The sequence below is a fragment of the Chaetura pelagica genome, unplaced genomic scaffold (genome assembly GCF_000747805.2).
Source record: "Chaetura pelagica isolate M959 unplaced genomic scaffold, ChaPel_1.0 scaffold358, whole genome shotgun sequence".
Classification (NCBI taxonomy): domain Eukaryota; kingdom Metazoa; phylum Chordata; class Aves; order Apodiformes; family Apodidae; genus Chaetura; species Chaetura pelagica.
Genome location: NW_009954233.1, coordinates 673890 through 687364, shown reverse-complemented (window position 1 = coordinate 687364; position 13475 = coordinate 673890). Strand labels below are relative to the sequence as shown.

The 13475-nt window shown below is 42.9% G+C and overlaps 1 protein-coding gene across 1 annotated transcript; it reads left to right on the top strand.

Annotated features, from left to right (window-relative positions):
- Positions 1-4267: 4267 nt before the first annotated feature.
- On the top strand, positions 4268-11563 carry EPGN (epithelial mitogen). The gene is made up of 5 exons (XM_010003626.1): positions 4268-4304; positions 4793-4882; positions 10154-10274; positions 11033-11185; positions 11509-11563. The coding sequence occupies exons 1-5, from the start codon at positions 4268-4270 to the stop codon at positions 11561-11563; spliced, it is 456 nt and encodes a 151-aa protein (XP_010001928.1).
- Positions 11564-13475: the final 1912 nt, after the last annotated feature.

Below are 13475 nucleotides of genomic sequence, written 5' to 3'. Positions count from 1 at the left end.
AGCAAGCGGGGCTACCTTGGAAGAAGAATCCAAGCTGTTCTATTTATTGATACACAAAACATTTATTTTTTACTACGAAGATATTTATTTCTACATTGTCTTTATTTTTTCATGTGAAGTGTGCTAAGCCTGATGGTTTACAAAATGGTAAAATACTTTTTGTTAACTCCTACTGACTTATTGTGAACGAAAATGAATTGGAGAATGCAGCCTATGCAGATATGTTGGTGGTGGTCAATTATGTGTGTGGAAAATGAAGAATGATGCATGCATTACAAATACACCTTTGTCACTGGGTTTGGGGTGTGTTTACCAAGATCTTTTAAGCACTTGGGACCCTCAGTTTTGATCAAACAGTAGAAAAAACTAAGTTTTAATGAACTTTCTATCTTTTAAAAGTACAGTTCAAGTTCTGAGGTCCTGAAGCACTCTGGGTGTAGTTTGAAATCTCAGAATATTTTGTTTAAAACACTTAGAGATAGGAGGATAAATTTTGAATCTGAGAGGAGTGAAAGACTTGAAATTTTTGTTTTAGCTGCTAGGCAGTAATGTTGACATGAATGTGAATGTTCAGCACCTGTTCTAAAATTGTCAAGCTTGAATCCTGGTAAAATTCTAACCTTAAATATATGCAAGAGGTATGCATGAAGAAGTATTTAGAGTTGAAGCCAGCATAATTTTCTTTCCATGTCTGGATTTGTTTGACAAGATGTTTTAGTGCATAAAACCCTTATCCCACAAAACAACCTGTGAATAGATCTGGAACTGGTTTTTACTTAAATTGGGTAGAATATAGTTAGAACTACTTTGTGTGTGCATTATGTATAGTGGGGAGGGGGAGAAGAGGAAAAGAAAAGCCTCTTTATCCCTGAAGAAATTTTGTGTTGGAATTTTAAAATTATTTAATTATTCTTTTATTTTCTGAAACTGCATGAAGGGTTTGTTTGGGTTTTTTTAGTCCATGATCAACCCTGTGAATCCTTGGCTACAAAGTTTTGCTGCTTAGAGAGGACTGTATGGGATAATAAAATCACTATGTTCTTCTTCCAAAAATCTTAGTTCTAGGATGGATCTAGAGTAGTCTCATGCCATGTAAAAGTTGGAGTTGCTGCTAAGATGCTGGTTGAACTGAGTTTGTGCACTATTGACATGAAGAGCCTACCCCAATTCCCACTTAAGTCAGTGGGACCCAGTTTGGACTTTTATCTTCCTGTTTTTATTTCAGTTGGGATAACGATTTATTTTCATCAAGAGCCTTAGGTGTTTGCCAGTAGACTACAGATAACTTGAAAGGGGAAGAAAAAAAAGAATGTGGCTAAATGCTGCTGCTGTTATACAAAAAAAAAAAAAAGCACTTACTGTAATAAAGGAAACAGATGGGGCATCACTTGCATAAGAAATTTTGTGTTGGAATTTTAAAATTATTTAATTATTCTTTTATTTTCTGAAACTGCATGAAGGGTTTGTTTGGGTTTTTTTAGTCCATGATCAACCCTGTGAATCCTTGGCTACAAAGTTTTGCTGCTTAGAGAGGACTGTATGGGATAATAAAATCACTATGTTCTTCTTCCAAAAATCTTAGTTCTAGGATGGATCTAGAGTAGTCTCATGCCATGTAAAAGTTGGAGTTGCTGCTAAGATGCTGGTTGAACTGAGTTTGTGCACTATTGACATGAAGAGCCTACCCCAATTCCCACTTAAGTCAGTGGGACCCAGTTTGGACTTTTATCTTCCTGTTTTTATTTCAGTTGGGATAACGATTTATTTTCATCAAGAGCCTTAGGTGTTTGCCAGTAGACTACAGATAACTTGAAAGGGGAAGAAAAAAAAGAATGTGGTAAATGCTGCTGCTGTTATACAAAAAAAAAAAAAAAATGCACTTACTGTAATAAAGGAAACAAGATGGGGCATCACTTGCATGAGGATTGTTCTTGTGATGGACATTGAGAGTTTTGTTTAATGCATTGTTTACAAAAGGGCTTGAAAGAATCATAGCTAAATATATAGTACCAATAGTGCAGATGCTGGTTCTCTCTTTTAATTGAAGTGGTTGTATGAATGTTGGGAGGATCAAGGAGATAATACTTAGACCCATCATTGCCTAAGATGGAATAAATGTAATACAGTTTTGGGGCTGATTGTGTTTTTTCTTCTCTTGCTGGTGTGTTAATAGTGCAGCTAATGGAGGTCTTGTGCATGTTCAGTTACTGTTTTCACGTTTACATTACTGCTCTATATTCCCATTTCTTTAACTATAATATTCTTTGAATTTTTGGGGGGCAAAATAACAGCCTTTTGCTTAAGTTGCTTGATTGAGTCTGCATCTCTCACGCTAAGCTTACTCTCTTTTCACCTGCGGTGGACGGGTTAGCATTGCACCAAAGCCAGCGAGACCAAGGTTGCACTCAACACCATGCTGTTTCCAGAGCTGCCAGACCTATCTGTGAAAGCATTTTCCACTGGGACAGCATCCAGAAGAAGCATCTAGAGGGAAGAGCCTGTTCACCGACCCAAACGCACGCTCGCCTGCCAGCCCTAGTCAAGTCCAGTCCGAGCGCGAACGCCCTGTGGCGGGCAGAGGCACGGCCTTGCCCAGGGAAGCCTTCTCCCAGGCCTACCACACCCAGCTCCATTGCCCAACGACGAAGCCACTTCTTGGATTCAAGCTGGATTAAGCTCCCATTGTGTGGATGTGTGTTGAAAGCATGAGACTTTAGCCCTGCTCAGAACTGATAGCAGAGGTTACCCGGGTAGGCATGAGTGCTGCTGTCAGTGCGGGGAGTGCTGGAGCTGCACTCGATGGGTGTGCAGGGCATGCAGCAATTCAGGGTGGTGAAGGAGGCAAAAAAGCCTCCTGGAATGCAGCTCATGAGCAGGAGGAGGCATAATTAAAATGAGCATAACTAGCTTGTGTTTTTCCCTTAACATGTGAAGTGGTTAGATTTAATTCTACAGATCACTGAGGAGGGTGCAGCACAGAGGGAGAACTTGAGTTGACTGGCATTACTAGAGCATTTAGCTGGAAATTTTTTGTTTTAAAGTACAAAAGTTGTGAAATATTTTTGTTGCTTGGAGCTCAAAAGTTGAGGAAGCAAAAGTTGTTGCCATGGTGAAGTGTGTGGCTCTGCTTTGGAGGGTGTTGGGGTTGTTAATGAGTGTGTGTCCGTTACTGAAGTGGGCCTTTGGGATGATCTACTCTGGTGTGTTTGGCTACATAAGTACCCTTCAGAGAGACCAGTCCTACTTGTTCCAAGCTGTCTGTGACCAAGGAAGCTGGACAGCATTTGAGGCTGGGGAGAGTGGTTTTGTATAAGAAATGTGTATAACAGGTACCTCTTGGGGACCTACAAACACTTGATGTAAAAAGTATGATTGTTCTCATGATGCATATCTACTTCCTTGGAAAGGTAGAGATAGGCTTTTATGGCAGTACTGTGGTGGGAGTAATAAAGGGGTTGCCTGATACAGGAGGCAACAGCTGACCTGTGTTTTTTGGTGCCTGGGCTTTGCCAGCTTTTGACTCCTGTCCTGCACAACCCCAGGCCTTGCACAGGGCAGATGGCCTGCCTTGCTTCAGTGTTGTCCACAGGAGGAGGCTGAATAAGAAGTGATAAACATGCCCCTCAGCTTGACAGAACCTCTGATCAAAAGCCTTTCACGAGCAGTGACTGATGGAGACCATCCTCCTTTATCTTTGTGTCTGATGGCTTCCTAATCTCAGCACTAGCTTTTCTCTCAGTTCCTTCTCTGGATGGAAGGGAGCTGAGGTGTGGGGAGGACCAACAAAGGAACACAAGAAAAGCAAGGGCTAGTCCCTGGACTCCAGAGTAGCATCCTGAAGCTGACTGTCCTCCTGGCAGTAACACAAGGCCTGCTTTGCTGAGGGAAGGAAAGATCACGTGTTTCACAGTAGGTCATTTTTCATTTTGCTCACCTCGTTTCCCTGTATTTCACTGCCCTGCTCTGGCAGATACCAGGCCTGGCTTTAAAACTATCTTTGCATGCACAATTATGCCCACAGGTAATAGGAAACCAGGTTTTCAAAAGAAAACCTGATCTCATTGCTAGATAGTAGCAGTTTCCTAAATAAATGTGTGGTTGCCCCGGGGGGTTGAGGTTGTTGCCAGATGCACTTTTTTTTGATTGGTGAGAACAGCAGATGACGCTTCATGGCATATAAGTGCAAGAGAAAACACAGGAGCACAGATAAGCAGAGCCAGCAAGGCACCTGGAAAGAAGAGCTGAGGTGTTGAAGCAGCTACTTGCCATGGCATTTGGAATGCTAATCTATATTTTGCTGAAAGGTAGGTTTGGAGGAGGCTTTTCAGCTTGGTAAAATACAAGGCTCTGTTGAACAATAGTTTACTCTTTCTGAAGTAAGTGGGAGGGGTGGGAAGCAGGCAAAGGCAGAAAGACTTGAGCAATTTTGAACCTGGATGAAATTTTAACTGATAGAGTATAATTCAGACTCTTTGAAATTAAGCTGCTGGCATGGAGGTGTAACATTGTAGTATGTTACAGGTATCTGTGTTGTAAATTGTGTAAGATAGCAGAATGGAGAACAGAATGGGTATATCTTTTGGAAATTTGCAAACAATAGTTTGTTTCCCCACAGTTGTAATTATGCTGTGGGAAAAGAAAGTTAGAGGGAAGAATGTTTTAAATTAATTGTTAGATTGCTGCATAGTATCACTGTTTTATTAAGTTGGGTACATGTTTCCTGGATGAAGTGAACCTTGAATAGATATACTGAGTTTTTCTGTTACAGTAAGCATCTATTTGCATTACACAGCAATGGGGGCACTGAGTGAAGAGTCAGCTATTACTGTTTCATCCCTCAGCACAGACTTATGGAATAATTGGACAAAAAACAACGCTGAAGGTATTTCTTTTTTTTTGTTCTGTTTCTGTTCTGTCAATCTGTCACTTAAAAAAACCAAGCCCAAAACCAACAGACCCAAAATGAAAAATCACAACAAAATCTGTTACAGTGGTAGCTGGTATAAAGCTTCTGTCACTTGGACAATGTTGAATTTTGTGTGTGTTTTATTTGTGAGATGAGCTGTGTGCTTTCTTCATGGAGCCTTAAAAACCTCTCTGAAGTAGAAGCTGCCCCTCAGTGTTAGCCAGCTAGAGGATCATTTACCTGAAGTCAGTAATAATTTGAAGAAAGTATTTTAAGGCTAATTTGGATAGATGCTCTGCATTTCTGTTGGCTATTTTTATTACTTTTATCTCATGCTTGGTTTCTTGCCGTCTTCGATGTGATCTTTATGTCCACAGTGCAAATGTACTGTTACTCAGTGCTTTCTTTCTTTGTTGCAGTTTTGCTTTTGGCTATTGTGGCTTCCACAGCCCTCTTCAGAGTGCTGGCTGTCTCTTCTCTTGCTTTTTCTTTTCTGACTGAAGTGTGAACTCAGGCTATTTAGTGTTTATCCTGCAAGCTGTACTCTTGATGTTACTTCAGGTGCTAGTGATGTCATTACTGTTGGAGAACTGTGTGATCTGGAACTGAGGTTTTGGCAGGTCAGTAAAGGAGGAAAGGATTTTAACTGTGATACTTATTAATGTCTTTGTACTTTAGAAAGAACATGCATACAAATCATCTTTTGGTAATAGTAAGTCATCACAGGATGTCTTACAAGCTTTCCTTGGTAGATCCATTAAGCTTTCTATTTTTCTCATAACAAGTCAAACTGTTCTTTATTTTTTGTCTAATTTGTCATTGATGTGTGTATGTATATACACACACATTGATATATATATACTGTATATGTGGGTTTCATATATACATGTATGTAAAATGTCTATTTTATATATGTATACACACATATATGTAAGTGAAGTCAGGAAGATGTTGATTTGTCAGAGCAGCTCTGTGGTCTGCTTCAGTGGATTTGTCTGGGACATGGTTCTGCCAGAGCTGCATACAGCAAACAGGAGTATAAATAAGTAGAAGTAAGCTGTGACTCCTTCAGTACCCTGTTTGTTTTCTTTCTGGAAAGTGGGAGTTGCAGGCCATGTTTTAACAAATAAGAGGCTTGTTTACAGGGAAACAGCCATGTCTGCCATTGTCCCATGTACCTTTATGCCAACTGTGGCTGTGCAAGTCAGCAAGGTACCAGTGTTTTCAGTTGAGAGTGTGTTCCCCTCAAAGCTAGAAGCAAATTCACAGGCATACAAGGACACATTGACATGGGTGGTTAAAAGTATATTTCAGATGGCCTTTTACAAAGCCACTGAAAAGTTAGAAAACAACATTTCCAAAAAGAAGATTGAAAATAAATGTTTAAAAAGAGGTACCAAAGAAACTGACTGTAACTCCCTGAAGTTTTCCTGTAGCTTCTATTCCTGTGCAAGTTAAGCTTATAATAAGGTTTGTAACCAAAGTTCATTAATACTGAATCCTAAGAACATTAGTCCCTGGCTAAGTATCACTGGAGGAACTGTCAGTTTCTCGTGGGATTGCAAGTCCTCTGGGGACTGAGGTGCATTTTGTGGAAAACCATTAATTTCTGCTCAATCCATTTGCTTCCTATTTACACAATCATGTGTTGCTTGCTTATTTTCTGTTACATAGGCTTTACTTGTGCCCTGGGTTAGGAAATGTTAGGCTGGGTGATCTGCCACAGGGAAAAAAGATAGTGGAGAGGATGCCTGGCTGGGAGCTGACTTGGCAGGGTAAAGAACTTTTGATGCCATTTGGGCTGAAGGAGAGTCTTTTTAGCAAAACAGGCAGCCAGGAGTAGGGAAGGGCATGGTTTTACTGGGGAAAAAAACGAGGTTCCTTCTTGCCATGATCTGTCTTCTGTGCAGCCTGTAAGGGAAGCCCTGAACCTTGGGCTGACCCCTTCCCTCCCCTTTCTGACTCTCCTGTTCCTCCCCAACTCACCATTCTTGAAGGCTGAGCTGTCGTGGTCTCAGTGGCTGACACGCTTTTTGTTGCCAGTCTGTCAGTTTTGGCATGCCTGGGCTTCCAAGTTCCTGTAGTTTTGATTTCATGTCAGATCTTGCCAACTGTATCTGTTGGAATGACTCAGTTGCAGGCAGCTGTCAAGTGCTTACACAGCATGCTTTTCTTTCCTCACGTGACATGAAAGGGCACATGGATGTGTTTATTCAACAACTTATTTAGTATCTAGGTGGGTAATACGATACGAATTAGCATAATGCCCTGGGATGGGTTAGAAAATTGTTCTTTTTCTTTTCAAGACTCATCATTCTTTCTGAGGTAGTTTGTATTTTGCAACGTCAGAATAACAAACACTTAAAAATCTTGTGTGTACATTTAAGATCTCATCTTGCAACTCACAATGGACAAAGCTCTTGCTTCTGTCAAGGAGGGAGGAAAGTGTTGTTCGTTTGTCACCTGCGCAGCAGGACGTTTGTCTTAGATGCTTTCTAGGCAGGTTTCTGCTCTAGGCTGACCATGGTTTCTAATGACAGGACTAACTTCCAGGGCACTCAGGGGAAGAAGTTTCACATACCTGCATGAGGTGAGGTCTGTTCCAGATGTTGGCAGATGGGAGGCTGCCACCTCCCGGCAGCAGCAGGTAAATGAAGAGGGATGTTCTGGCTGCGTAAATCCAGCTGGCAGAAGATTGAGTAGAGTTGGGTGGGGCATGCTGATTTCTACTGTCCTTGTTTGTTTTCTTCCCCTATATGTGAGAGATAGAAGTGAAATATTGAACCTGTGCAGTAGACATTTTCTCAGGGCCTGGTAGAAGAGCAGTACCTTGGGAGGCAGGAAGCACACATTGGAGGGGCCTGTTGAGTGGTTGTTTAGCTCTTTCACAGTGCACTGTTCACTCCTTCTTGTGCTGAATTGGGGATTCAGAGCAGTTGGTGCCAAGTGTTCAAGGAGAGGCAGCTCTGTTTACCACATGCTTTATTTTCCCTTGTGCTTTCCCCAGCAGTGAGCATTGGTCTTCCTGTGCAGAAAGTAGTAGCTTACATCTCTTGTCATAAAATCTGTATTTTCTTCCTGAAGTCTGTCCTTTCTGAAATTTTTCTTCCTTAAAGCTGTCCTTTCAAGGCCTGGTCCTGTGCTGACTGTGCTCTCAGCCAACCAGCCTGTCCCTGGAACTTGTCAGCAGCATTCCCAGAGCCAGCCAGAAAAGAGCCAGAGTTTGATCCTAGAGCTCAGCTGTAGCCAGCACCAACTTCTTCCCTTGGAGAGCGTGTAGTTCAAGACTATGTGTGTGTGCCCTACACAGGACTTTCTGTAGCAGAGATACCACTCTGGTTTCAGTTTCTGGGGGCTACCTGGCTGGGGTAGCCTAGAGCTCACTGCAAGGTGATGCTGCACCAGACCTGGCCTGTGAGCTGCTTCAGGTCCTCATCAGACGCATCGTTGCCTGCCACCTTGGCATGTCCTTTGCTTTGTCCGTGTCACTCCATTGCTAGGCTGAAACTGTGCATTTGGTTTGTAGCTTCTAGCTCTAGGTCAGCCATTAGTATGAAGAGAAGCTTGTTTTTCCATACAAGAATGGAAAAGATTCCCTTTCCTCAGCCCAAATTAGTACATTTTAAAGCAAGACATGTTTTTTTCCACCCATGTAGCTCTTCCCAAGAAAGCGCAGTAAACCAACATGTTCTTTTTCAAGCAGACTTGAATTGTTGTTCTTTTCAAGTCTCTTGATAAGCTGGAACTGTGATTACTCTGTCTGGTTTTAGAGGGCACTATTTTCCAATTAGTGGTGTTTGATCTGGGTAACATTTCGGTGTCCACACCACAGCATCCACAACTGAAGATGTGCTTTACTCCAAGGTGCAGGTGTAGAGGAGCTGTTGACCATCACTTGTCATCTCTGTGATGGAGCTGCATAAAGAACAGAGGAAAATGTCAATTAGCTAAGTGCACAGCAGGGATTGCTACTGTTAATTGACTCAAACTGGAACTTGATTGGAAATTCAGAGGGTGGGTGTGTGATCTTGAGTTGCCCACAGAAAGGCTAGAGGCTTTAAATCTATGACAGTGGTTCCATCAATGTAATATCTCCAGACATTGATGGAGCACTTAGTCAGAAAGGAAGGTTTCTGCTTGCTGTACCATTGTTTAGTCACTCTGAACAGACCTTGTCACCTTCCTGCATGATGTGGTTTTTCTTGTGGTCATAACTGAAAGCTGGTGTTGACAGACACTCGGTTAAGACATCTCCCTCAGCCATCACCTAAAACAGTCCCCTGAAATAGTCAGACGTTGCTTGGACACCCCACCCCACCAGCAGTTCCTGTAACTAGGTGGAGAGACCAGTTCAAACAGATCCTTGCTGTCATGGTGAAGCTCTGGAGCTTTCTTTTCACTTGCCTCACCCCTGCTCCCGTGTTACAGATTCATGCTGGGATCTGCACCCCTTATGCACAGGAGGGTGCCTTGATGCTGGGCTCCGAAGCTCTTTTGTCAGTGGAGAGCAGTGACACAAGATCCACAAGAACAGCTCCAACTTCTCCTTAATTCCCATTTCAGCCACCATGGCTGGGAATAAGGCAGTAATTTTCAGTCCTTGGAAAGCAGAAGCAAACTTACTGACCTGAGTGGATGTAATTTTGCCCACGTTCAGAAGCTTAATAGATGCAGACAGTGCTTCTGTGTGGGAAGACTATCCAGGCAGTCTTGAGTGCTGACAAGCATAATTGGACACTGCTGACATTTGACCATGATGGAGCGTTCCCACCAACCATCACTTGCTCCTAGCTGCAGAGCTGGCAGGCAGGAGTGTTAGAAATGGAATAGTTTGTCTTGTGATGGGGAAAAGGAAGAAAGGAATTAACTAATAACTTGAACTTCACTTGGGAGGCATGCTGAGAATAATTAAATGCTCTCACTGTGTCCCCTAAACCCCTGAGATTCCTGTGAGGGTTTTGCTGATTTGTGTTGGAGGTTGGATTGTGCTGATGTTACCCTGGATGAATCTCCCATAATAATTTTTGTACATAATTTATTTGCAGTTTGTTCTTTCTCTGAAACTATTCTGGAATGTCTTAGAAGCTTGTTCTGCTTAGCAGTGTTTGAGTCTGCTCATCCAACACATCACAGTAAATCTATGTAATAAGTGTCTTCTGCAGGCAGTATCTGTGCAACTTGAGTTGTGAAAATATATGCAAGTCATTTTTTTTCCCAAATTCAACATGTCTTTTTCCCCTTTCTCAGTAGACTACACCGAGCAGCCAAAGCTCTTGAAGCTGATGCAGACCTGCCTTGAGGAACACCACAGCTATTGTATCAATGGACTCTGTGCTTTCCACAGTGAATTGAGGAAACCCATATGCAAGTAAAGAATCCTGCTTATAATAGTATCTTCTTGGGAAATAAAAAGAGTAGCATTGTTTCTTTGTCTACTATGTGTTACTAATGAAATGTGACTACTTTTCAGCAGACCACAACTTTCAAGTGCCAGTCAAGTACTTGCAGGCTTAAAGTTTGGCACAGACTTGAGTGCTGTGGTGGCTCAGGACTGTTAACAAGGAAGTGGTGCTAGTGTAATACTAAGGAAAGGAGAAGGAAAATTCACAGCTTTGTGGGTCACTGCTGTGATGGCATCTCACGTCACACTGGTGCTAGAGTAAGTAGTAGAGGAATAAGCAGATTTTCATAGTGGTGCAGTGAATTGGGGGTAGAATCTTCCAAGATGTCAGCTGCCACTCCTTTGCTCTGCAACTGCTTAGACATTAATCAGGACAACGTGTCCTTCAAATTTTGTAGGGTCCATACTGGGCAGCTTTAGCCTTGGGAGACATTATAGCAGCTGAGGATCAGCAGAGCACACTGCTCTTTGTCCACACCCTCTGTGATGAGGATATGTTTAGACTGTGTTTGGTGCTGTGACTGCAGTACTCAAGCTAGCTTTAAACTAGATAGACTGGGGCAACTGGTAGTCTTGGTGGAGTGAAGAGGTTCTGAGTGAGCACCAGATTCAGCCCATCCTCATTTAGACTAGTTCTCAGTTGTTTCAAACTGATGAAAACTTATACGTGTCCCTGCAATAACAAGTTCTGAATAATTTTTGCATGGTGTGTGCTTATTTTGTAGGTGCCTTGCAGGTTATAACGGAGAGAGGTGTGAACATTTAACACTGAATTCATATGCCCATAATTCTTACGAGCGCTACATTGCTGTGGGAATTGGTGTGGGAATCCTGACGAGTGGGATACTTGCCATCATCTACTGCTACGTAAGAAAGAGGTACGGGAGATACCCAGCCTTCTGAGGAGATGGATCTGGATTCCTGTGGGCAGGAAGAAACAGTGGGCAGGAAGAAACAGTGGGCAGAATTTTGAGGGCACTGGGAGTGTGTTCTTGCCTGTTGCTGATCTCTGGTGATAAAGGAGCTGACACTACACACCTCAGCTTCCTGACCTGCCAGGCGGGTCAAATGCTGTGGTTGTCTGAAACGTGGGTTTCAGTGGGGCTGCCTGAATGAGGGAGGCAATTAGATTTAGGTTCTGTTCGGACTGCTGCGGTTTTCAGTCAGGCTGGTGAAAATCATAAGATGTTGTCCTTTTTAGGTGCAGAAAATTGAAATCACCCTACAAGGTCTGCGTGGGCGAGACGGCGCTGTGAAGGTCTGGCTTTGGGACAGTCACCAATTGCCTAGAGAGGAGAGGAGGCTCTGCTGGGAAGGCCACCCCGTGCCCTCTGGCAGGTACCCCAGCCTCGCTGATGGGATGAAATAAAGGGAATGGCAGAGCAAGTACATAAAAGGAACTCCTGCAGAACTGACAGGCTCCGATGACTTTTGAAGAAAGACTTCTTCCTTTTGGTAAAGGTTGCTTAGATGAGCAGGTCCAAACAGCTTCGGATACTCGACGCTCTCCTGCGGTTGGTACTTGCTGAGGGGAGGACTTGGTTTTAGCTGTTTTCAGTCATTTCAAGCCCTCGTACAGTGTTCTCTCTTCTGTCTTGATTTGTTTTTTTCTTCGTTTTTTCTCCTCTGGAGAAAAATCACAACCTGTCTCACAATGGAGTTGTATTCTGAACATCATGTGCTGACGAGACACCCTTTGCGTTCTGCTTTCAGTGTCTTGCTCCCTGTGTGTGTGGCTAAACAGCCCCCTCCCAGCACAGGAGTTAGCTTCAGTGGGCTCAGCAAAGTGCAGGCTTCTGTTACCACTAAGGGCTAAAGCATAAAATGCTTTGGACTGAGGAAGATGGATGGTTCTCAAAAGCTTACCTAAACTTAGCAGCAGGGAGTGAGCAATACCTGGAAAATTAGAACATGGCATCTCTGGGTGTGGCAGGTTCTTGCTATTTTCATAAGCAAAGGAATCAAACTTATTTCTCACAATGGATTACTGAGTGTGCTCATGACAAAGAACTCTACTCTTCCCTGACATCATAAAGCAGCTCATCAGGATTCACAGAACTTCAGGCATTGCCTCTTGCTGCACCATGATTTCAGCACAAGACTTCAGTTACTAAAGAAGGTGGCATTTTGTTATGAAACTTCGGTGTAGCTTTGCCCAGGAAACAGACTCTTTGTCCCGTTCTCACGCCGTGTGCACAGTGTGACCCCTCAAATAAGAAAGAAATGACCATAGGGATTTTGTTGGGCAAACGTTACATCCCAGATGCTTGTTTTTCTTTATCCTGTCTATGAAGAATTGCAAAGGTAAAAAGATTTTGTTCAAGGAGAAGAGAAGAAAATCAGTTCTGAAGACGGTGGCACTAACTGTGACTTCTCACTGGCAGTTGGAGTGTTTGCCAGTGCCAGTGAGACTGGAGGTGGCTCTAAGAGTCATTCATTTCAGCTGTTGCACGTTGTAGATGCATCTGCTATGCTTAGTCATCTGTGAGAAAAAGGCAATTAGGTACTTTGTGATTTGATGGAATGATACAGGCTCCTAAATCTAAGTGTCCTGGAAAGCTCAATTTCTTTGTTAATGTGAGTTAATTTTCACAACAGGAGGCTTGTCCTTTGTTGAAAAGACCTGTGTATTTGTGAGACTACAATGATAATGCTGAAATTTGTATGAAAGAGTGGATTTTGAAAGGGTAAATGTACATTTGGATCTCAAGTGGTCTGAAATGTAGTGGGCTTGTCACACAGGGGAACCCTGGTCAGTAACTGAGTCATCTTGGCTCTCTGTTTGATACCAATAAATAAAACAACATGTCACACACTGGTTCAAGTCCCTGTGAACAGACTGGGGCAAGCAACAGGTGCATAGACAGAAAGGATGGTTGATGAGGAGCTGGATGGAGGCAGACCCAGTCCTTTCCTCTACACCTTGACATGAGCATTTTGTAAGAGGCACTGAAACTCAGCCTTCTAGTTTTCTTCATCTCAAGTTACGTCTTCAGATCTCTGTGTTGTTGCCTCCTTTCCATTCTTGTGACCTTTTCTTATTGTCCACTGAGATACAACTTCTGCTCTTCATGACTTTCAAGTCAGCTTTCAGTAGCTGCCCTACCGTTTTCTGTGCCACACGTCCACAATCTGTGCATCTGCACGCAGACCCAAGAAACACCACCT

Coding starts and splice junctions, on each gene's coding strand:
- EPGN (XM_010003626.1), top strand. CDS start 4,268: ATGGCATTTGGAATGCTAATCTATATTTTGCTGAAAG. Junction 10,275..11,032: donor TTGAGGAAACCCATATGCAA/GTAAAGAATCCT, acceptor CTTATTTTGTAG/GTGCCTTGCAGGTTATAACG. Junction 11,186..11,508: donor TACTGCTACGTAAGAAAGAG/GTACGGGAGATA, acceptor TGTCCTTTTTAG/GTGCAGAAAATTGAAATCAC.